Source organism: Maniola hyperantus, chromosome 11 (genome assembly GCF_902806685.2).
Source record: "Maniola hyperantus chromosome 11, iAphHyp1.2, whole genome shotgun sequence".
NCBI classification, from domain to species: domain Eukaryota; kingdom Metazoa; phylum Arthropoda; class Insecta; order Lepidoptera; family Nymphalidae; genus Maniola; species Maniola hyperantus.
The window spans coordinates 10,593,335-10,618,387 of NC_048546.1; the positions used below are offsets into that span (position 1 = coordinate 10,593,335).

The 25,053-nt window shown below is 37.3% G+C and overlaps 1 protein-coding gene and 1 long non-coding RNA gene across 2 annotated transcripts in view; both read right to left on the minus strand.

Annotated features, from left to right (window-relative positions):
- Positions 1–25,053, minus strand: part of LOC138403002 (uncharacterized) — a 66,535-nt gene that overhangs the window by 22,162 nt on the left and 19,320 nt on the right. The gene's annotated exons all lie outside the window — the stretch shown is intronic.
- On the minus strand, positions 33–23,759 carry bdg (sodium-dependent transporter bedraggled). The gene is made up of 14 exons (XM_034973206.2): positions 23,505–23,759; positions 18,018–19,104; positions 16,927–17,057; positions 16,065–16,346; positions 14,932–15,122; positions 11,659–11,796; positions 10,764–10,998; positions 10,077–10,294; positions 9,275–9,469; positions 8,593–8,817; positions 6,973–7,040; positions 6,531–6,657; positions 4,603–4,799; positions 33–4,037 (listed from the first exon to the last, which is right to left on the minus strand). Exons 2-14 carry the CDS (start codon positions 19,055–19,057, stop codon positions 3,581–3,583), a joined length of 3,504 nt encoding a protein of 1,167 aa, XP_034829097.1. The 5' UTR covers positions 19,058–19,104; positions 23,505–23,759; the 3' UTR covers positions 33–3,580.

Sequence of the window (25,053 nt, forward strand, 5' to 3'; positions counted from 1 at the left end):
GGGTCAGCTAGTAGGTAAATAAATAAAACAAGTTTGTAAAAATGAAACATTTATTATTTATAGGTAGGTAATATTAAGTAGTAGAATTATTAAAAATATAAGAGGAATGTAAGTATAAAATGTAAAACACAATGTGCGAATAAAATGTGCGCAATTAATTTAAAACAATATAATATTATGTGATGTTAAAAAGCAAACTAATCTAGTCGCACATTACACGCGTCGCAACCAACGTATTTATCAGTATTGGAAATGCGAGGTCTAGGGTTATATTGAGTTTGAACATCTCGACAACAAAGACAGATTCTGTGATTCGCAGCACTAACTTAAACATGACTTGATGTATACCTACTTTGTTATAACTTTTAAGGCTCGAGTTAATCTTTAATATGAAATATAAGGTATCTACTGAAAATACAATTTAAAAGGGTCTTTAGGCCCGACTAATCGAATTGTGCGAATTTTCACTAAGTACACAGACTTAAATTTCTCATGCGTTAGCCTTTACGTCAAAAGGATAAAGTACTTATGATTTCACCACTGCGTGTGATAATGCGTCGGTATACTGAAAAATTCGTTGCGTACAATTCGTGCTGTACTGTGCGATTAGTACGTGTTATTACGTGGAAGCAGTTTTATGACTAGAACTAAAAATAGTTTCAAGATGCCAAATTTTTAAGATAAAAAATCATAAATGCATAAAGGAACTAAAACAAATTCATGAGCCTGTCATGCTTATTCAAAATTTAAGAACCGTACAATGCTCAACAATAATTGCTTTCTCAATTATTTTCTTAATAATTAAATCGTCATTTCACTATAAGGCCCACCATTTTAACACTAAAATGTGACTAAAATTATTGGCAGTTTTCGTTTTCTTGTGATGTGAAAAGATTATTTTAAAATTTTAATTTGTTCAACGAACAGAATTTAAAGCAAATAATACTCAATTTTGACCTTAATTATATGTGCGTTAATATTGTCTCTTGATCCAATTATTCTAATCAATTTTTAGGATTCCATAATAATTATTATTTCCATAAATTGAAATATCAGTGTATTTTGAAAACTACCTATCCGATCTAAAATGGTTGCAAGGTTTTACAAAACTATAAAACAAATTGCTTAGCATCTAAATTCTTTCTTTTCTTGTACTCAAATTCTCTCATTATTAATCTTCCATACAATATAACTATTCTTTGAACAAAAACATTACTAAATGTAAATACGTACATTATTTGGGAGTTGACAAAAATAATATTATTTCTTATTATGCAACTAGTTTTTTGAAAACTATACAAAATATTTTCTATTGTTATCAAATAACTACATTACAAAATGCGCTAAGTACCTACTAACTAACAAGAACACATCGTATCTAAATGCTAACGTTAAAAAAACTAATTCATACAAAATGCATCCTTAACAATAATAGCACTTCATAATATTTAATTAATCGTAAGCTCCAATTTATTATTGTTTTTTAAGTACCTAAAAGTAATAATAGTCACAGAGACGGCCGAAAACTTTCTTATAAGTCGAATACTTCCTCGAAATTATTTACTTTCAAGTCGTTTATTATTGATACTCATTCGTTTTTTTTAAATTCTGCCCGGTTCTATTATTTTTCGAATCCTACCCATAATATAAATTTGTAAGTTTGTTTGTTGGTTTGTCCTTCAATCACGTCACAGCAGAACAACGGATCGATGATATTTTTTGCATGGGTATAGTTAAAGACCTGGAGTGACATAGCCTAAGTACTTTTTATCCTGGAAAATGAAAAGAGTTCCCACGGGATTTTCAAAACCTAATCCACGCAGACATCAGCTAGTTATTTATATGTATAAGTGATTCGCAGAATCTCCACCGTCTCTCAGACTACAATGTATAACTAATTTACATGGCTTGTAAAATTTATAATAAACGTATTTTATTGAGATTCTCTCGTCCAGTAAATACTGTTTTATATCAGTACTTTCACTAATTACAAATTACATTGAAAACATTGGTATTACAGGGGATTATTCTATTAACAATTATTAATTACTATTACATTTTATTAATTTAATTACATATTACTATTGTTTGTACAGAGTTTGTCTATGCTGCCTAAGGTTGGCCACACATTAGTTTACTATCGCCTAATTTTTTATTGCTATTAATAAAAAAAAATGGTTTACAGTAACGCGAGCGCATTTGCGTCTAGAAAGACGTTCAAGCATCTAGCTCAGTTACTTAGGGACACGTTTAAATAATTTGTCGCCTTCGCGGCCAATTTTCTGAATAGATTGTGCAAATCACTCAAGAAAATGATGTGTGGTCAGCCTAAGTTTTGTATTAGGTACCCTAAACTATTTAAAAAAACTATTATTATGTTCGATCTGTGTGATTAATGGAATGTTTAGTATTTTTACAGTATAATACCTAATTAATAAAGGTATTAATAATAGTAAATAATTTTCAATTTGTGATGCTGAATTGTAAGTAAAAAACCACAAGTTTTTTTAATTAATCTAAAAGTAGGTACCCGAAAAAATGTGATCACTCAATTATTATTATTATTCCGTACAACACTATTTAGGGCCGATTTTTTTAATTACCAAATAAATGTTTAACGTATATAGTGTACCTATTTGACGATTTAAAAATCAGCTCTTTATCTATTCTCTTACCAACAAATCTGCAACACAAAAGAAAATATTATATCAAACAGCCTTTACTGTGTCGAAAGTGTTGCTGCCTCACTCGCACAAAGACGACCAGCGACTATGTGGAAGCATTAAATAATTGGGTATTTTCCTACTTTTGAATTTGATAAATATTATTACTTTATTATAAACTAGGATAAAAATATTGACGTACGCTGAAAAAAATACTAAAATCCAATAAAGATTTACCAAGTTACAGGCATTTTAATTTTGGAGTGGGAGGGTCTTCTATCCCTTTCTCGCAAAACGAAAATTTGTATGAAACCGCACGAAGCTACTATGGCATTAGTAAGGTGTGACGTCAAAATGCTATATAGCTATCTCTGTCTAATCAGAAATATTTAAATGCTTATAACTTTTTTTAGCGTACGTCATTATTTTTATCCTAGTTTATAATAAAGTAATAATATTTATCAAATTCAAAAGTAGGAAAATACCCAATTATGTTTTTTTTTGTATAAACCAATCAGCATCAATGGTCAACTTGTTTGTAAGTTCAAAAACAGTTGCCTTTAGTTCATATCGAACTATATCACTATAGAACTCTATCCGCGGAAATAAGTTAGTTTAGCGCTCTCTCTCTGTTACGTAATCCCATACAAATGATAGGCAAAAACCTTTGGTAAGGTTCTTTTTATTGTAAAATACCGACAACAGTACTTTACTATCATTACAATCTAGCATATTTGGTTAGGTTGATGACTCAAAATGGTTAGTGCCCACTGAGATTTTTGCCTCTATCATTTGTATGGGATTATGTAACAGAGAGAGCGCTATACTAACCTCTTTCCGCGGATAGGGTATAGCAGTGGGGATTGACGTTCAAAATTCTTACATTACATACAATCTATAGGCGGTACAAAAATAATTCATATAACCGAACCCAAACTTCTCGTATGCGAAGTAGGTTCACTAACTGCAGACATAGCTACAGTATTAGATATAGGTTCGACATCTCTAACCAAATGTTCGTGACTAGTAGTCAAGCCGCCGCCATATTTGAAACTCCTGCGTAAACTAGAACGTATACTTTTGGCTGAGTCGCTTTTCCTTACGAAAGATCTTCGTAAAAAGTCGCGAGTTAATGTTAGGGAGTTACGTGATGATGTCGGTCGATTTCTGTTGAGTTGTTGATTTCTGTTGAGGGGTTGATTCATGTTGAGTTGATGATTGGTGTATAGGGTCTGTGTGTTGTCGGTTTCGTCGGTAATGGTGACGGATGGTGTGGCGCCACTGTTGTGTGATTGTCGGTCGACGCTTTCGCTGAGTGTGATGGGTATTTGTGATGTATCATCGTGATGTGATGGCGTTCGACTTGATGTTATCCTGAAAATGATAATAACGATTATTAAAAATTGCATTTTGCTGACGCTTCATATAGCCCAGTAATTTAAAAAAAACTATTTTTTTGACAGCAACACAGCTGTTGCTGTCAAAAAAATAGTACAACCTATGAAAAAAGTAACTTATAACAATAGTACTAGATGACACCACTTGTATTTTCGATCACTCGCTATAAAGCCTGAATCACACTAACGAAGTGTTTACCTCAAAAGCCTATATATAAAACTAGCTTATGCTCGCGACTTCGTCCGCGTGGACTACAAAAATTTCAAACCCCTATTTTACCCCCTTAGGGGAGGAATTTTCAAAAATCCTTTCTTAGCGGATGCCTACGTCACAATAGCAATCTGCATGCCGAATTTCAGCCCGATCCGTCATGTAGTTTGAGCTGTGCGTTGATAGATCAGTCAGTCAGTCACCTTTTCCTTTTATATATTTAGACTTCCAAGACAGAACGATTAGTCCATCTAGGCCCAGAGGCAGATCTTCGTATGGTAACGATTGAGTCCACATCACAATGCTCCCGTACACAACACTAACGGCTTACCTTCTCAAAGTCCTGAAGCTGCGTCGTAATGTGTTCAGTAGCCTGGCGCCCGTGGCGGTGGAGTAGGAGGGGGGTGGGGTATATTTAGGAGGGGGGTCCGGGGTGGGCTCGAGAGTAGGAGCGTCTCGTGTGAGGCTGGCCGCTGGGAGGGCCTCACCCGCTTCGTTCATACGCGGTCGGTAGAGGTTTTGTACGCGCTGAAAACAAAATCTTAATGCTTGACCATACTAAATAAAAATACTATACAAGTCCCGCCAATTGCTATTGGAACCATGTCTCATTAACATCGGAATGACGTCATTTTGACGTCAGCCGAAATAAAAATATACCATCAGCTCGAAACTTCAGTCGAGTGATGACGTTACTAAAATGGCGGCCATGCGCATTAGCAATTAGCGGGACGTATAGCACAGTACACGACAGTTATGAAACTTGTAACAAAATCTCGAGGCTTCACCTACACTGGCAGGCATCAAATGCTGTAGGTTATGAAACGAGTATAGTCTATTTTTTAATCCACCAAAATGACGTTTCGATTTAGTTGATTTAAAAACAATAATTTTACACACATTGGAAAATCAGCAATTTAGATGAAAGAAGCAGTTTAAATAATCGACCAAGGACAAAATCATCATCATCATCATCATCATGATCAACCCATCGCCGGCTCTCTACAGAGCACGGGTCTCCCCTCTCAGAGTGAGAAGGGTTTTGGCCATAGTCTACCACGCTGGCCATGTGCGGATTGGTAGACTTTACACGCCTTTGAGAACATTATGGAGAACTCGCAGGCATGCAGGTTTCCTCACGATGTTTTCCTTCACCGTTAAAGCAAGTGATATTTAATTACTAGAAACGCACATAACTCGGAAAAGTTAGAGGTGCGTGCCCGGGATCGAACCTCCGACCTCCGATTAGAAGGCAGACGTCCTAACCACTAGGCTATCACAGCTATCACAGCAGCTACGGACTAAATATGTAACAGAAAATAGCAAAAGGAATTACGCTGAAATGGAGCATCTTGAAATAGTAACTGATGCCAGCCGCGACTTTGTACGCGTGGATTGTGGTTATTTAAAAATCCCGTGGGAACTCTGTGATTTTCCGGGATAAAAAGTAGCCCATGTCGGTAAGCTAACTATATACAGAATTTCATCTAAATCGGTTAAACATTTGGGACGTGAAAATTTAGCAGACAGACACACGCATTTATGATATTAGTATGGATGGATGGATAAAAAATGCTCACCACGTCGTCCAAACACTCATTTGAGGAGTAGTTCTAGCAGCGTGAAACAATCACATCTTTTTTAAAAAATCGCACAGATATACATATTATGTATACTATAAATAAAATGTTTATAATGAATAAGTGTTGTTGTCGTGAGACACCCGATAAAAGTGAAGCTCTGTCTTGCTCCCTCGTATAGGCAAAATTAAACGATGCCCAGCCAATGACATGCGACGTTCGTTCGTTTCACTTTCTGTCATTTAGATCCCATCCTAAGCGTCCGTTAAAAAGGTTCGCCGCAAAAACTTGGTGAGCCCCCGACGACCTAAGCACGTCCTTAATGATCCCGAGGATCGAATCATTACAGCGTCTTCGATTCGATCGTCGATGATTCGATCCTCGGTGTTCCTGATTTCTAACGTCACCCGGATGTGGAGTCACGCCACGGCCTTGGAGGTGTATGGACTAACCATGTACCTACAACTAATCCACCCATCCCAATGCCATTCTAAGCCGTAGTCTGAGGCCGCAAAGGCGCCCTTAGGACGTTGCCCCCTGATCTCTCCAATTATTTCACTGAGCCCTAGGGCTCCGCGCTCGCCAACCCACCCGGTGACGCTGTAGCGGCCAGTTGGGTTTACGCAGCACACTCAATCCGAAACTATAAAAGTTGGTGAGAATCTTCGTCTGTCCGTACCTCGAGTATATCGGGCGGTCCCTTGGAGATGTACCGCCAGGTCTGCACGAACGCGGCCAGTGGCACCAACAGAAGTGCACCCTGTTGCAGTATCACCGCCACTTGCCGGCACCACACCGGCCAGTACCTGATAAACAAGTACGCTGCTGGTATCACAGAATCTCTCTACATAAAACACAAAAAATGTTTCTACCTGTGTCTGTTATAGACTTTGAAACCATCCAACCGAAGGACCCCTACCGGTTTTTTTATTCCGGTACAAGTTAGTCAGTTACAAGTTACCAGTGCTTACGTATGGCTGTCAAACTTGGTCCCTGACTAAAGCCCACAAGAAAAAACTTGAATCATGTCAAAACGCCATGAACAGAAGCATAATGTGTGCAAAGTGCTTCCAAATGGAGAAAAAAGTTACCAAACAAAAGTCAAAGTCAAATTATATTACCCAATTGGTTTTCTCCAACTATACATTTGCCTCTGTTGTCCCACGCGGAAGTCCATAACACATATTGCCTGAAAAAAAATAAAAGCATTTAAAGGACAAAATTCATTCCAAAGTAGTTTTCATTTTTCGTGACACCCTACCAATTGATGTACAAGTCTTGAATAAATTAGTAGTTACTAAAGACAAAAATTTATTTCGGTAAGTAATTTCTAGCAGATTAGACTAGAATGAACTGGACCAGTTCAGTCAACTCCGGGCGCCGGTTCAGTCAAACAGTCGGTCAATACGAAGAAGTCAAGTAAATAAGAAGCAACTTCTTATATTGTGTCTACGAAGAAGTCAAGTAATTAATCGGCGTGAGGAAAATTTCCAGTGTAGCTCTTCCGGCTTTTCTGTCCTCTGTGCATAGTATAAAAGAGCTTAGCTCTCAAATTCTCAAATCCAATTCATCATTGACCTATGCCACAGAGGCCCTAGAGAGTTGGAAGGTCAGATGTCCCAATGTCGACATCCCGAAGGAACGTACTACACAAAAACTTTGGGATTTGCCATTGGTTCAACTGACACATACGAATTTGGTTCAAAATCTTACAAGTGACAGAGATCGTGCCAGGCTTCTAGCATTATCCGAAAAGGAATCTGGGTATTGGCTGCATGCCTTGCCATCAAAAAATCTCGGCACACTTTTAGATAACGAAAGTTTTCGTGTGGCTCTAGGTCTCAGATTGGGAACACCACTGTGCCATCAGCACAGATGTCCGTGTGGAAAAGAGGTTGATAAATTTGGAATCCACGGACTCTCTTGCCAAAGGAGCTCCGGTAGGCTGTTTAGGCATGGCTCTCTTAACGATACAATTAAAAGAGCTCTTGCCACCATAAATATTCCTGCGCTCATTGAGCCGGCAGGGATTAGTCGGGATGATGGCAAGAGACCTGATGGATTGACGCTGGTTCCCTGGGAACGGGGACGGGCGCTAATGTGGGACGCAACTTGCGTTGACACATTGGCCCCGTGTCATATCAGGAAGACAGCATCAAGACCGGGAGCCGCAGCAGAAACAGCTGAAAACGGCAAGCGGCGCAAGTATGCCTCTCTTATAGAGAGTTACATTTTTGTGCCGTTTGCCGTGGAGACCCTGGGGCCATGGAGTCTTAGTGCTAAAAATTTTTTACGAGACATTTCACCGCGATTAATAGCCTCAACTGGTGACAGAAGGGCTGGCTCATTTTTTGCGCAGCGGATCAGCCTAGCTGTCCAGCGCGGAAATGCAGCCAGTATTCTTGGCACCATTCCACGCGGTCATGATTTATATAGTAATTAGATAAGGCTAGCTTTAAGTTTTATTGTATTAAAAAAAAAAAAAAACATAACTAATAAAAAAAAAAAACAGAAAAAAAAAAAAAAGTAATTAATATACAAAAAGAAAAGTCCTGAATGATTTACCAACACCCAGCCTTTGGGCTGGACCTAGGAAGTTGATATTTTGCTCAAGTTCTTAAACAAGGAAGGCTGGAAATTCCCACGTGAGCGAAGCCGCGGGTATAATAAGAAAGAAAGAAAGAAAAGACGTTTATTTATGCAATTGTGTCACACATTATATAATACAATACGATACTCACACATAACAACACTGGCAACACCACAGTCCACGTGAAGCTGAGCAGGGCAGCAAACGTAGCAGACAGCCTCGTCCTGGTGGAGTACAGGGCCGCCACCACCACGTCGGGCGAGTAGGGGCGGCCGCGCACCACAAACACGCCGATAGCCAGCGCCACTTGCACCACGCACTGCCACCAGCACCCCACCCACACGTAGTCTATGAAGTGTACTATCTTTATACCCGCCTGCGGACAAAATTGCCAACTCGTTTACTAACTAGGAAAGCGTCAAAGAGGACTCGAAACGAATTATCAAGAAGTTACCACCAAAATGACGACCACGACTGTCGCCTGAAGACTATACTAATTTAGGATCTAAAACAGGTTTTTAAAAGTGGTTTCTAGAGCTTCGAAGGGTGCCAGCGGGACCCTATCAAAGCCGGTTGAATTTTTCAGAGTGTATATTTCAGTTACCGCTATAACAACAAATAATGTAAATTTCAAAATCGCCGCCATGCAAAAAAATTCAATAAAAGTGTTATTTCTTGTTTGATGGTACAGAATTTGATGGTACAAAATCTTTCGTGTGCGAGTCCGACCCGAACTTAACTGGTTTTTTATACCACTAAACTATGCTAAAACAATGTAGAATAGGTCTTCTTTCGTGCAAATTTGGGGGTCGCTAGTAAATTATAATACTTACATCAGTGCATAGAAGCAGGCCCATCGCGAGTCCGAACACGCAGCTAAGGAATGTGATGGTGGTCTCCCACACGCGCAGAGCCCGCGCGTTGATGGCCATGATGCCCGTGATGACGCAGTGCCAGATCGCGAGCTGCTGCGCCAGCCCGAACATGATGAGGATGAAGTAGAAGATCACCGCCCACGCGGGCGACAGCTGCAACCATGGGAATAAATGTGTTTCATTTTGGATATAAAGCTGCCTTCCGATTGTTGGAACAACTTGCCTCTTCCATTCCGGGATAGAAAGGACTCAAAAATATATTATTTTCAAAGGAGCCATTAAACGTATAGCAGCGCTGACGCCCACCAAGCTGCCGTAGTCTCAGAACAAGGACTATTAGAAGTAGCCCTATTGTGACACTTACTGTTAGAGCGAAATAGCTAAATACATTTAAGCTCTTATTAGAAGTGACAAAATGATTATGTTTTGTCCTTATCACCGTGGCCACTTTTTTTTGTGTGCCAAAATGTATTTGTACGTGAGTATTTGGCAAACAACGTGAAGTGAGGTTATGTTGACTCAAGTATTGTAAATAAATAATTGATTCGTTTTATTGTTTTTTGTTTTTGAAGTTATTGTGCAATCGTGGGTTGCAGTATACTAGGCTACAATAGCCCAATAGCCGAAGCGAACGTAAAATAGACGGAATAACATTTCACAAGTAAGTACCTCTGCATGAGCGAGAGGGACTGAGGGGGCCACGCTAGTTGCATATCTGGAAATATCTATGGCCGTAGTGGCCAGGTACCGATATACTCACCACATTGGCAGGTAGCACGGCTAGAGTCGCGGGCACTATCTGCGTGGCCAGCTGCAAGGGTTGCCAGCCGCTAAACGCGCGCGCGGTGTTGCCAGTTCGCCACACAGTGACGCCCACCAAGCTGCCATAATGGCCCATGTACCGCACTGGGGTTGAGACGGTGTTGCCAGGCAAAGGATCAGCCATCGGCCAGAGGAATTGTGATGCTTTTATAGTTTCTAGAAATAAAAATTGCTATTAAAAATATGAGGGGGACGTTTGTGCGTGCATAAGCTTATTATTATCCATCACATTCCGTCTAATCGTGCTTTATTTTACGAACAGATTTTTTTTCGTTTTACATCTCATGCAAGTAAAATTTACTGTGGGTGTTTCACCTAGACTTTCAGAAACAACCCCACAGATATCACAGATACCACAAATCCCAATTCACAATTCATAACCACCCTCAAGGATTCCCAAAGTTTTCAAACCTTAAGTTAATTGATAAATATTTTAAAGCCTGACCAGAAAAGTAAAATACCTCGCCATATTGCGGAAAACTTGTGGAACTAATTTATACAAGACCCTATTATTAGTGACCATAGACCATATGCTAGTGGCGCCCCCAGAGCAATTTTATATTATATTTCTGGTCAGGCTATAGAAACGACAACCACCAAAAGACAGCAAAAAAAATTCACTAACCAAAACTGCTCGGTACAAAATGATATCCATGGTTCTTCAATATCTGTACACAAGTATTGGCTAAGAACGACCCAAGCAGGAGTACTGCGAATGTGAAAGCTACTATACAAGCGCTTTCCTTCTGCAGCATTATGTTAGTTTTGTTCTTCGCATCCTTGTGGGAGGTTAGCTGCATTATGCAGGCCCCGAGCAGACCCCAAGTCAGGAAAGTCTCTTGTGCGGCCGCGGCCCAACTCTAGTAAAAAAATACTCATCAAAAAAATACGCATCAAATTGAGAAAGTTCTTTTTTGTTTGCAATAAAAAAAATAGAACTACTTAAGGTTTTACAAAAGGTTGTGTGGGAGAAATCGCTTTAGCGATAAGACCGCCTTCGCACGCTAATGTCTTAGTTTAAGTTTCTCCTTTGAATGTTGAATAATCAATCAACGCATTAAATTGAATAAAAAAGTAAACAGAGTAGAAAATACCTATTTTCGGAAAAAATTGTTTAAATCTGGTAATTTGACATGCAGATTTTGATATATTATAATAGATTGAGTATCAATTTCGAACTTTGAATGTGAGTCAATTAGACTGCTCGTAAGTGTGGTTAGACAATAGACAATCTTCGATTTTTTTAAATCCATACTAATATAAATGCGAAAGTGTTTCCTTCTGTCTATCTGCTAGCCTTTCACGGCCCATCCGTTCAACCGATTTTGACGAAATTTTGTACAGATATAGCTTGCATCCCGGGGAAGAACATAGGCTACTTTTTATCCAGGAAAATGAAAGAGTTCCTACGGGATTTTAAAAACCTAAATTCACGCGGATGAAGTCGCGGGCATCATCTAGTATTGTATATTTTAAATTTAGTTCTCTTACATTCTCTAATCTAATCTAGTTGTACTCACATTACTATTAATAAAAAATTCGCTCCATTCAGTCTCAGAGAATATATTGGTAACCGAGTCGTACGGTATCAGGGTTAGAAGCTTAGTACAAAGTACTAAAGTGCCGCAAATTGGTAGGAAGATGAGCATGTATACAGCCTGCAAAACAAATAGACAAAACATTAAACAATCATAACATCTCAGGTTCTAAATCGGAAAAGCAGTGTCATCTCTTTCACATGTACCGTGAGAAAAAGGACGACATAATTTTAATAACTTAGCTTCATTTTTAGTGATCATTGAAAGAACACAAAATCTATTAGAAAATATGTACTGACTAGCTTATGCTCGAGACGTGGACTACACAAATTTCCAACCCCTATTTCACCCCCTTAGGGGTTTAATTTTTGAAAAATCCTTTCTTAGCGGATGCCTACGGTATAATAGCATATGCATGCCAAATTTCAGCCCGATCCGTCCTGTAGTTTGAGCTGTGCGTTGATAGATCAGTCAGTCAATCAGTCAGTCACCTTTTCCTTTTATATATTTAGATAAAGAGGCGAACACATTACTGCGTTGCGGTATCGTGCGCAAACGATTTTATAAAATGTATTTTTATTATTAGCATAGCCAAAAGCTGTGACAGTAAACAGTATGTTTGCACATCAGTACATCCCTTCTATAGGTAAGTACGAAGTTAGTCCAATGCTGTGAACTAAATTAGTACCTATAGAACAGCTATTTCAAACAAAAATCATGTTTCAAAATTAGTATATTAAATGAATCATATTATGCAAAAACATAACGAGTTGAAACCCGCAAAAATTGTTCAAAATGGCCCATCTTGTGCGTACTACCATATTCGGTGGTAGTACTACGTAGAGGTTTACTGGTCAATCATCCTGTGCGTTGCAAGTCACCACAACAACAACACAGTCATGTGTTCATAGCTTTATTATCAAACTTTTCCAATTTTATTTTTCCACGGTTCCTACTGTGCATGGTAGAACTGCTTGTGGTTTACTATTAGTATTAATCATAATTTATAATGGATTGTATCATGAATTAATTCGCGATCAGAGAATTTATCTTGTGATTCACTAATTAAATAAAATTTCGATTTGTGGTAATTTAACGTAGGTGTAATCATATTTTACTATGACTAAACGTCATAAAAAATATCTTTTTAAAATATATCTATAAATATGTCTATAAAAATATGTTTTTTAACTTTACGCGGTCCATCCGTTTAACCGAATGATGATTATGACGAAATTTGGTATAGAGACAGCTTGTGTCTCAGTGACGTAGGCTATCCCGAAAAATCAAAGTTCCACGGGTTTTTCAAAAACACACGCGGACGAAATTGCGGTCATTATCTCGTTCTTGTAATATTAATGTACCTATTATGTAAGTAATGTAAGTCTCTACAACTTTCAACGGTGATAGAAACTCTTTTTAAAAAACATCTTGTAGTCTAAATTATAATCTTGAAAGTAAACACTTCACTAATTATAAAACCACCACTCGCTAATTGCGACTCTAAGACTAAGATAATAATTATTGTTTCCTGACGAAAAGGTCATTTACAACAATCTAGTCGTATTTGCAAACGGCCTAATGTTAGGCGGAACGAATTGCAAACAACGAGTACGTATAAATGTTTTACCTTGAAGTACGACCTCAATAGTTTACTAAGAAAGTAACTCTTTGATGCAGTGGTGAGCGCAATGGTCTTATAATTGGGGAGGTCCTGTGATCGATTTGGGAATGTAGGATTTCTTAATTCAGCACCAGGTCCGCGGGGTGATTACGTAACACGTTGCAGTAGCGACAGCAACGCGACAGGAGTAGCAATGCGTCAGTTCATTTGCTGTCTCTCTTCTTCTTCTTCTTATTTTGCTTTGTCTCTCTCTAGCCGCTGTTACGTGTGACGTTTGACAGCAATGATCGCGAGATTTACGCCTGTCGCGCGATACGTACCTAATACCACACGCTAGTACCACAGCGCCGGTCTAGTCGAAGATTTTGGCTATAGCTACCATCCTATCGCCAAGCGTAAATCGCTTTCCGATACGATACCGTGTGGAAATCGGTTAACAGAAAAAGGTTTAGGTTTAATGAAATGTCTATGTGACGTCATTTTAAATTCAATATGGCGGATGATTGTCGCAGATTACGTTTTATAATTTGGATAGTTTTATAGCGATGCACAATTATAAGCGTCGATGAATAGAATACAAATGTAAACCAAAATAATATTAGTAGAATTTATTACTACATCTTTAGAGATAAACAAATTCTTTTAAGTTATCTTGGACTCTGTATTATTTTAATGATAAATATTATTAGTTCAGATAAAATTTGTATTTATACTATCTACCTATGTAGATGGAAACTCCGTCTTAAAATAGAATCATTTGGAAAAATACCTAATCAATTGAAACTATGCGCGACAGGTCGAGATGGCAATCGGGATATGAGGCGGGAGACACCCTGCACACCCGCAAATCACACCGCGCGATTCCGCACCGGGTACGCGAGGGGGCTGTGCGAGTATGCGGGGTGTACCCACCCCGATTGTCATCTCGACCTGTCGCGTAGGTACCTATAGTATGCAACTAACGTTAGGCGGATTACAAAGTAAGTGGAAAAGGTAGATAGTAAAAACCGGCCAAGTGCGAGTCATGCTCGCGCAATGAGGGTTCCGTACTACAGTCGTATTTTTTCGTCATTTTGCAGGATAATTCAAAAAGTATGATACATAAAAATAAATAATAATCTGTTTTAGAATGCACAGATGAAGACCTTTCATATGATACCCCACTTGATATAGTTATCTTATTTAGAAAATTAAAAATACTAATTATTAGTTCATGACCACAATTTTTTTTTGTGTGATGTAACCACAAATTTACGGTTTTCAGATTTTTCCCCAAATGTCAGCTATAACACCTACCTGCCAAATTTCATGATTCTAGGTCAACGGGAAGTACCCTGTAGGTTTCTTAACAGACAGACAGACAGACAGACAGACAGACAGACAAACAGACAGACAGACAGACAGACAGACAACAAAGTGATCCTATAAGGGTTCCGTTTTTCCTTTTGAGGTACGGAACCCTAAAAATGGAAGATAAGACTTGTTTTCGACATAAGAAGGCAATCGTGTGGCCAATCACGTGGAAATAAAATAAAATAAAGAATTTTAGAAAGAGCTGTGTCTATTTCTGTCTCTAGTCTGAGGGTGGAACCAATTATTTAAGTATGTATGAAATAAATACAATATGTTACCTTGCCGTATGACCTCAATCCTTTACTTAGAGAGACAAAAACAATCATCCAAACTACGGCCAAATTGAATGCTACTTGAAACTTGATCGTGCCGAAGGAGTTGGAGTTTAAGTTACGTTGGAGCACCTCTCCGTGAAAGTACTGTGGTAATGTCTCTTGGATTCTGATTGAACTGTTCCTATGGGTCATATCTGAAACAGAAACATCAAGTAAGCAAATATCCATCAGTACCCTTATTATAAATGCGAAAGTGTTTGTTTGTTGGTTTGTCCTTCAATCACGTCGCAACGTTGCAACGGATTGACGTGATATTTTGCATGGGTATAGATAAAGACCTGGAGAGCCACATAGGCTACTTTTTATCCCGGAAAATCAAAGAATTCCCACGGGATTTTTAAAAACCTGATTCCACGCGGACATCAGTTAGTACTTTTAATATTATATATGAGAAAGCGTGTCTGTCCTCTGTAAGCTTTTAACGGCTCAATATTCAAACCGCTTTTGATGAAATTTGGTACAGAGTAGCCTTACATCCCAGGGTACAACCTATAGCCTTCATAGCCTTACAACACAGGTTACTTTTATCCCGGAAAATCAAAGAGTTCCTAGGAATCCTAGGGGATACTTTAAGGTCCATCCATTTAACCGATTTATATGGAGCTAGCTTGCGTCCTGGAAATTGCCATAGGCTACTTTTTATCTCAGAAAAGCAGAGTTTCCACGGAATTTCTAAAAACTTTAATCCACGCGGTTTAGAATAAGTTAATAGATATATTAAATGTATTGATGTTTTAAAAGGCTGCTATTATAATTTCCATTTAAGATTACCAATTTCAATAGGTTTTAAAGAGAATAACTAGAATTGATAAATTCTTAGAAACAGAAATAAAGTAGAATGTTAAATCAATTAACTATCTAATTTGTCTATGTTGCTCGTAAATAAGTTATTGTAATCCCGCTGGAACTTTTTTAAGTGTTAATCCAGGGTTAATCTATCTCCATTCCAAATTTCATCCAAATCCGTTCAGCCGTTTTTATGCGTGATTGAGTAACAAGCAAACATCCAAACATCCACACTTTCACATTTATAATATTATTAGGATTTAGGATTAATAAATTGCCGCCACACTTACCTTCAAAACTAAACTCATGCGGCAGCGCCCATTTGTATCGATCATCGGAAGTTATAAACGAGTCTCGAAAGTACACAAAAATCCACGAGAGGCCAATTATGCTGTACATCCCGATCACAGCTTGTGTTAGCAACAGGGACACCCCGACACCTTGGAATATTGGTGATATCCTCCACATGTCAACCGGTCCTGATTCCAGTACTTGGCCCAAGCACAAGTGTAGGGTGAATAGTGGTATTCCAATTAGGAGGGATAATATAAAAAACTGGACGATGAAACTTGCTGGAAAAAAAAAGATTTTTTAACGATAAATAAAAGTGTATTGGCCTAGGTATATTTTTTATGTTTGGAGTCTGTAACTTCTTTGCAGATGATTTAAATATATGGCGATCGAGGATACACCAATTGTATTGAACATTTCTTGAAAATTGTGTTAATAGTAAGGCTACCCTTGCCTTGGAATATTTTAATTGAAACCACAGTTATAAAAAAGAAGAAGGAATGGTGTGTGTAATCTTAATTTGGAAAAATATATAAAAAATGGACCATACAAAATGCTGGAAAAAAGTTTTAAAGTCAATTTTATTGATCTTCTGTATTAAAAATTCATAACATAATCACTTGGCACACAAATAGCTTCAAAATAATTGACTGTACCATTCGCTATCTTGGATTGAATTATTGATGTAGCATGTATTGAGTTATTATGTTGGAATTGAGTAGACTTATTAAAGCATCATACGTAGCATTGCCTTCACAGAAGTTGTTATTCGCTGCATTTCAAGTGTTTTTATGAATTTTAATTAAACGGGGAGATGGGTAGTTTGAATTCAAGAGAGATTTTAAAGAGGAACAAACTTACCTCCAAAATGTACGCTAAATATAGCAAACCGAGAGATGTTAAATATGCCCACAGTGCAGCTGAGGCAGGCCAGCATTGCGCTCATCCTGTGCGGCCACACTCCAAAAGGAGGTGCTTCATTCTCTTCATTTCTAAAACAATAGGGATGATGACTACTAGTCAAATCAGCGACTTTTATCAAACGTCAAAACGCTCGCTTAGTAAGGAAGTTTGTATGAAGTGTATGAAATACATAGATGACGTGACGTCATAAATATTTGACGTAATTTGACGTACTTTTTTTAGTTAAATCGGTAATTCAAAATTGTTAGAAAACTTAAAACTAACAGCGGACGTGGATTTCACGAAATTTGGAAGATCCTCTATTTAATCCTTCCTAAGAAATATGATTTATTTTTAACATCTCACAGTCCCAATTGTATTTTGTAACTGGTTCTTTTCAGCAGGAAGCGCATTCTAAACCAGTGCAGTGGTATGATTCTTTTGAGGATTCAAAAACAGTGTAAAAGGTACCTACCCAGTTATTGAATAAAAATCTTTCTATTTGTACATTATGCAATCTTCATAGTTACGTATTTAAATACGAGTGTAAACGGAGAAACGAACTGATTAACATAATGACATAAATCTCAAAACACTGGGTCTAGAAAGTTTTGTCTAGAAAAATTTAGCATACCTACTAAATAATATGTAGTCTGAAAATTCTTATGTTCTGAATAGGGAAATCCCACTATGAAAAGGTGTTCAGAAATTTTTCCCCGACGAAAGCGGGACGGGTCAGCTTACAGCTAGTTGATTATAATCGTAATTTAGCTATTATTATTTACGTCAACCACAATATTTTCCTTATAAGTATAGTTATAAATAAGTATATTATTAAAGTTTTATCACTAATCCTACATCCTGCTAAAAATAGTTATCATATACTGTATCCGTTTTTCAAATGCTGTAAATAATTAATATGCAGTTCAATTTAATAAAAATGTACTTGTAAGCAATAAATGACCAAAGAATGTACTTAGCTTAGAAGTTATAATACTATAAGTATCTACTTAAGTTGCAAGTTAAATTCAAAATGTGAAAATGCTTACCTATCTTCAGAAGCAGTAAACGCACTGGGAGTTATCGGCACTACGCCAATCAAAGATTCACTCGAAGAACTGGATCCGCTCGCACTTCTGGCCACATTCCTCGAATTGCGCTCCGACCAGTCGATAGCTGTAACATCGCTGTCGCCTGGCGAAGGCAAAGACAAAGCCCTATTCATAAGCAACGTCCTTCTCCCCACAATAAGTGGCCCCGAAGGTCCGTCGCTACTAACATTAGCGGCCGAAACTTGAAGCTGTATAGGTGCACTAGTCGGCCGCATATTAACGTGATGTTCTACAAATAATATAACAGGTAAAGTCAAAGGTTCGCATGATGCGTGTGATGATTCTTGTGTATTTATCGCCGGCAGTACTATAGGGTCCAATCTCCTCATGGAATTCCGTAAATTATCATCAAAGGTATTCACCCTTTCTAAAGATAAAGCAGAAACTTCACTGTTACTCCTAGGCAGATCTGTATAACTCTTGGAACGACCAAAATGTATTCGCGGCAGGGATTCGCTGTGTGTTATATCGATTTCTTCTGTCGATTGTGATACTTGGGCAACAGGGCCCATTATAACTTGCGTAGTATCATCTATACTGCTTTGGGATATAGAATGTTCGGATTTATCTTCCTTATCAGCGATACATTTATTGATTTTGCATATGAGATCTTCGTCATCGCTGTCGAACGATTTCGTTCCATCGTCGAGACACGCAAGCAAAGACTTATCTAGGACTTCGTCTAGATCATTCAATATGTCCATAAATTGACAAAGAGCTGTCGCTTGGAACTCCTCATCGTCTGTGATGTCGTTTGAAGTACGTGATGCATTTGAATCAGACTTGTAAAAGCTAGCTAAGTTTTTTTGTAAATCCTCCCTTAAATCTTCTTCGTCTGAGGGTTTTTCTGTGTCACTCGTCTGTTCACTGCTGTCATTGCTTTCGAAGATGCTGCTAGAAGCGTCGCTGTCTGCACTGCTGCCTGGTAGACACTCCGTTTGTTCATATCGACCGTCGTCCATGTTGACCACCTCCATTTTTATCGCATATCCTAAGTCGTAGCCCGCATGCTTAGGCGTGAACCCTGCAACAAGATAATCTTTTAATATACCTATTAGTATTTATTGACGATCTTCTTAGTGTTTAAAATTAAATACTATTTATCTTTAAAACCTAATTATTATTTCTAGGCTACTAGTTCTTATCTCAGATCTACAGTCTGTTAAAAGAGAACAGGTAGCTCATGTTTAGAATATTTTACAATAATTATAATTCCTTATAATAAGAAGTTAGTAAAGTGCTCTTTCGAGAGGGTAAACTGCTAAATCAGGACTGCACTGTAAAGTTCGACCCAATCACAGACATATTTCAATGTTGCAATAGATGTTATAGCTTGACATGATCATTATTATTATCAACCGATAGACGTCCACTGCTGGACATAAGTCTCTTATAGGGACTTCCACACGCCAAGGTCTTTGCGTCGCTTGAATCCAGCGGCTGCCGTCGTCGTCGGACGGATGTCGTCTGCCCACGTAGTGGGGGTCTTCCAACGCTGCACTTTCGGGTTGACATGTTCGCTTCAGCATTGGACCACATCACATACAGGTGTAACACACATTACACATTTATCTTACTATTGATAAAAGTCACACTTTAAACTAAAACCTACAGTATTTAGGAGACACGATTTTCCACAGTTTAAACATCACACCGCAAGTATGAAAACTCAATGAATATTCAAATGTAAACAGTGTGAGCTAATGAGTCTAATTATCAGGTACCTCTCGTGAAATACAGGCAAATTTTAACACTACATTGCCAAGTCAGTAACTCAGTATACAATGCTTGCTAGCTAAATGATTCATGCATGCTCAGTATATTTGTTGATGCCACATAGATAATAATACTTTAAGATGATTTAATCTTAAAAGTTTTTTATCATCAAAATAAGACTGATCAGGAGTTTTGAACCACATTGGCGAAGTAGTTAGAGCTCTTCTATCCTTACCAAGAGTCATTGAGTTCGAATCCCTGGCAGGTGAGTAATTATCTTTAAATACATATAAAATAGCACTATGCCTTACTGATTAACATACAACGCTCAGCCTAAACCGGTGGACGTAGAGATTTGAAATATGGAGAAAATATATTCCTAGAGTGCCTTAGACACTAAGGAAAGATTTTGAAAATTCTCGACACGATCTTTAAAAAGAACGTAAATCCAAGCAGACGAAGTCGCGAGAATAAGCTACTCAGCTAGTCCTGAATAAAGACCGAAACACGCAAGTCGCGACGGCAATCGGCAATCGGCATGCGCGTCGTCATCGTTGTTAATCCGAAAGCTCGAATAAGTAATACGCGTAATGATTTGTCATACAAGGTCTTTCTTAGCGGATGCCTACGACATTATAGCTATCTATCTGCATGCCAAATTTCAGCCCGATCCGTCCAGTAGTTTGAGCTGTGTGGTGATAGATCAGTCAGTCAGTCCACCTTTCCACCTTCCACCTTTTCATTTTATATATTTAGATTCGCTAACACAGTGATAATCACTGAAAGAAAGTCACCAATCCCATTCGATATTTATTTTTAATCCATGGAAGGTTTGCTACGAAATATTATTTTTATATCGCTCTGTGAAGCAGCAATGTAGAACCATCCAATATGACATTTGATGGCTTTCATTTAGTGAAGATCACTGAGTCATGACGAAGGTTCATCAGTTCCTTGTATCACAGTTTCTGGGAGGCGCGTTGGACACGTTTCCGTCATCTCCGTCGCGGATCGCTGATGCGATGCTTTGTGCCTGTTCAATTCTTTACAGATAAGATGGTTTATCTTGATTGAACAATGATATTATTTATGGAAGTAATAAAGAAGTAGATACATATATAACAACCTACTCCTCACTTTAGAGTAATGACAAAGGCTGAGATCTATAGAGCGCACTTTGACTTTGCTCAGACTTAAGATTGAGTTAAAACGAGGCAGATTTATGTGAGAGATATACCTACATCTGTCTCGTTTTAACTCTGTCTTAAGTCTAAGCCAAGTCAGAGTGCACTCTATACATCTCGCCCTTAAAACTACCCCATTTGAATCCTATTAGAGCCAACTATCTCCAAAAGCCAATAGCTATCTCCTCTAGTCATTTTCGTGCGTTTTGTATCTTCTGGCTTACTCATCAACGAGAACGGATTTTAAACGGCCCATAATAACAATGAACGTTATGATAAATTATGAACATATCTATAGTATAAACTATAAATCATTGTGGTTGAAGCATAATATCGTCATTATCATAAATTCACCGTGAATTTTTCTCAGTAACACAATGGCCTTTGTTTGGCGAAAGTACACTTTTACTACAAAAATATTAGGTAGGTACCTAATTAACTCATGTATATTTTTCAAATCAAATTGATACAAATATTTCACATTACATAGATAATATTACAAAAAATAAATTCCATTCTGATAATATACAGATGTGACATGTCTGTCAGTCTATTACGGCTTAACCACTGAATCAATGTTTGTCACAGAGATAGCATGCATCTTAGAGATGATTATAGGATACTTTTTATCCTGAATAGTAACAGGATTTTTTTTTTTAACCGGCCGAGTGCGAGTCAGACTCGCGCACCGAGGGTTCCGTAATACAGTCGTATTTTTTCGACATGTTGCATGATATATCAAAAACTATTATGCATAAAAATAAATAAAAATTTGTTATTTGTTAGAATATACAGGTAAAGCCTTTTCATATGATACCCCACATGGTATAGTTATCTTACTTTGAAAATACTAATTATTTGTTCATTATTAACACATTTTAATTTTTTTTGTGGTGGACAGACAGACGGACGGACGGACGGACGGACGGACGGACGGACGGACGGACGGACGGACGGACGGACGGACGGACGGACAGACAGACAGACAGACAGACAGACAGACAGACAGACAGACAGACAGACAGACAGACAGACAGACAGACAGACAACAAAGTGATCCTACATCATACTCATCATACATAAGAGTTCCTTTTTCCTTTTGAGGTATGAAACTCCAAAAATATAATCAGTACCCTTATTATAAATGCGAAAGTGTGTTTGTTTGTTGGTTTATCCTTCAATCACGTCGCAACGGTGAAACGGATTTACGTGATTTTTTGCATGGGTAGGGTATAGATAAAGACCTGGAGAGTGACATAGGCTACTTTTTATCCCGAAAAATCAAAGAGTTTTAACGGGATTTTTAAAAACCTAATGCCACGTGGACGAAGTCGCAGGCATCAGCTAGTCATCAAAATAAATTAACACAGCACATAACATAAATCCAATAGCAGTGGAAAACAGAAAAAATGTTAAAAACTAAAACATACACATACTGTAAATCTCCTCTATTTCAAAAGTAGGTTGAAAAGATTACTACTTGACACACTTCCACAACTCACAGTTACAACTTAACTAGTGACTTTAACTACTAGTGTAAATCTCTCGGTAAATTGAACGGAATTTGATAAAATATGATTCAATGTATTCCTGATTCACTGTTTCAATAATTTACTATGGAATCTTGTCAAAATTTAAATTTCCATTAGACATGTTGTTTATATAAACAACACATATATATATATATATATATGTTATATACCTACTTGTCCGACGTAATATGAGTCACTTAGATATTTGAAAATCCTCCACATGATTGGTCCACTATTGTTTTAATTTGCTAATTAGACTAAAATAGGATAAAGGTTCAAAATTCTGAATAATTGAAAAATTTGAGTTTGAGTTTAATCCCCCCTATTTGGACTGTTGACTGTCAAAGCACAAGGTTAGTTGGTAGGGAAAGAGGAATATAGGAATATTAGTCACACTGTAAGAAGTGTGGCCTAATATACTTTTTTGAAAGAATAAAGTTTATCAACTTTTCTGTACAACCAAAATAGGACCAATGGTTCTAATAATACTTATTTTTTAAATACTTTTACTTAAATATTTATATGTAGTATATTGTGCATGGACAATAGTAATTTATGAATTAGATTGGCCATATTATTTCTTTGACCACTTTGTAAACTGATATCAATTCACATATGACTTATATCAAGACTAGACAAGATATATTATGACTAATATCAAGTTTAATTGCAACAAATGAGTCACAAAGTATGTTGAATGATTTCTAAAACCATTAGGTGGAGTGCTCTTAGGACCTTTCAGTGCTGCTGTTAGTAGCTATACTGCATCTGTATCGTGATACAATTAAGTATTATCTTATCTTCATAATTACATGTGGGATTGCTTAAGCATTGTAACTTTACGATAGTGTTTGATAGTTTCATAGTTGTATATAATGTGATGAAGTAGGAACAGTTATTGGACATGAATAATTATTATTCATGTACCTACAATATTGTCAAAATTAATTAATTACAATTATTATTAATATTTAGAACAGTAAGTTACCTACCTTCGTACTCCTGCGAAGTTTTAGGCCTTCATCAAGTCATTAGAGAAAGAAGCAGCTCCTATGCCCTTTACACAACTTATAAACAAAAATGTAACACTTAGATTATAGAATCGATCTTTTCGTACAATAATAATACACATGATATTTAACAAATAAACAGATATTTCATTCTTGGGTACGAAATAAAATTATTTTTAAGAGAAAAGCAGTAAAATAGTATAATCAAATCTAATATGCGACCCCAATGCGACTGACATGGACTGACAGCACGCTGACAACCGAATGACAATTGACATTCAACAAAAAAAAAAAGAGATCTACTTGACGTTTGACATTTAACCCACAGAATTTTATTTTGAACTTTTTTTTTTTTTTTTTTTTTTTTTTTTTAATACAATAAAACTTAAAGCTAGCCTTATCTAATTACTATATAAATCATGACCGCGTGGAATGGTGCCAAGAATACTGGCTGCATTTCCGCGCTGGACAGCCAGGCTGATCCGCTGCGCAAAAATGAGCCAGCCCTTCTGTCACCAGTTGAGGCTATTAATCGCGGTGAAATGTCTCGTAAAAAATTTTTAGCACTAAGACTCCATGATGAAACATTAATTTTAATCGATTAGTCATCGATTAATTTAGGATCACGAGGTCCATGTTTAGGATTCAAAAAATCTATATTATTATATAAAAGAGAAATACCACTCGCTTACTCACTGACTAATCGCGAAATCTCAGGAACTACAAGGCCTACAAACTTACAATTTGGAAGGTAGGTATCAAGAAGCTACGCCTTCATGATTACACTGCCAGTCTAAACTCCTCAAACTGATAATGCAGACAGCACTTCTAAACCATACAGATTCAGGAACTGTTTCTGGAGAAATAATATTGTAAGTTGTAGACTTTGTTATGGAATTTCAAGTCCCAAATCTTGATAAACATGATTTTTGAGCCAAAATGTGTACCTACCTATATTATAAACCTCGATACGGCTTAACGGTGCCAAAACAAGCCTCACGAAAAAATTCTTCTTGAAGTTCTTAAAATCAATTTAAAAAAATTAAAAGAAATAAATCGATATGCAACAAGAATCGATATTTGATCGAATTATTTTCAATTTGTTCTGCTCCTAATAATAATAGAGGCCCCGCACACGGTCAAGCATGTTTGTCCATCTGCGGTCGTTTTTCACGTTTGTCAAACAAACTACGTGCTTGTCAAACAAACTACGTGTTTGGCAAATTTGATTGACGGTCTGTTTGTCAAACATGCTTGACGGTCTACGGCTATGTTTGTCAACAAACGTTCTATTTTAGCTCCATATTTCTTACAGTAAATTATGTTATATCATTAATATCAATTTATTTATGTGAAGATGGAAACAAATAAACTATTAATAAACTTAAATCTAAAAAAAAAGAAAACAATATTAAATTAAAACTAAAATAAATTAAATTAAATCTAAAACCTCATCCCACCCAAGATGCTGGCAGCATTACCCCTTTGGATGGCCAAACTAATTCTTTGGCCAAGGTAGCTGCCAGCTCTC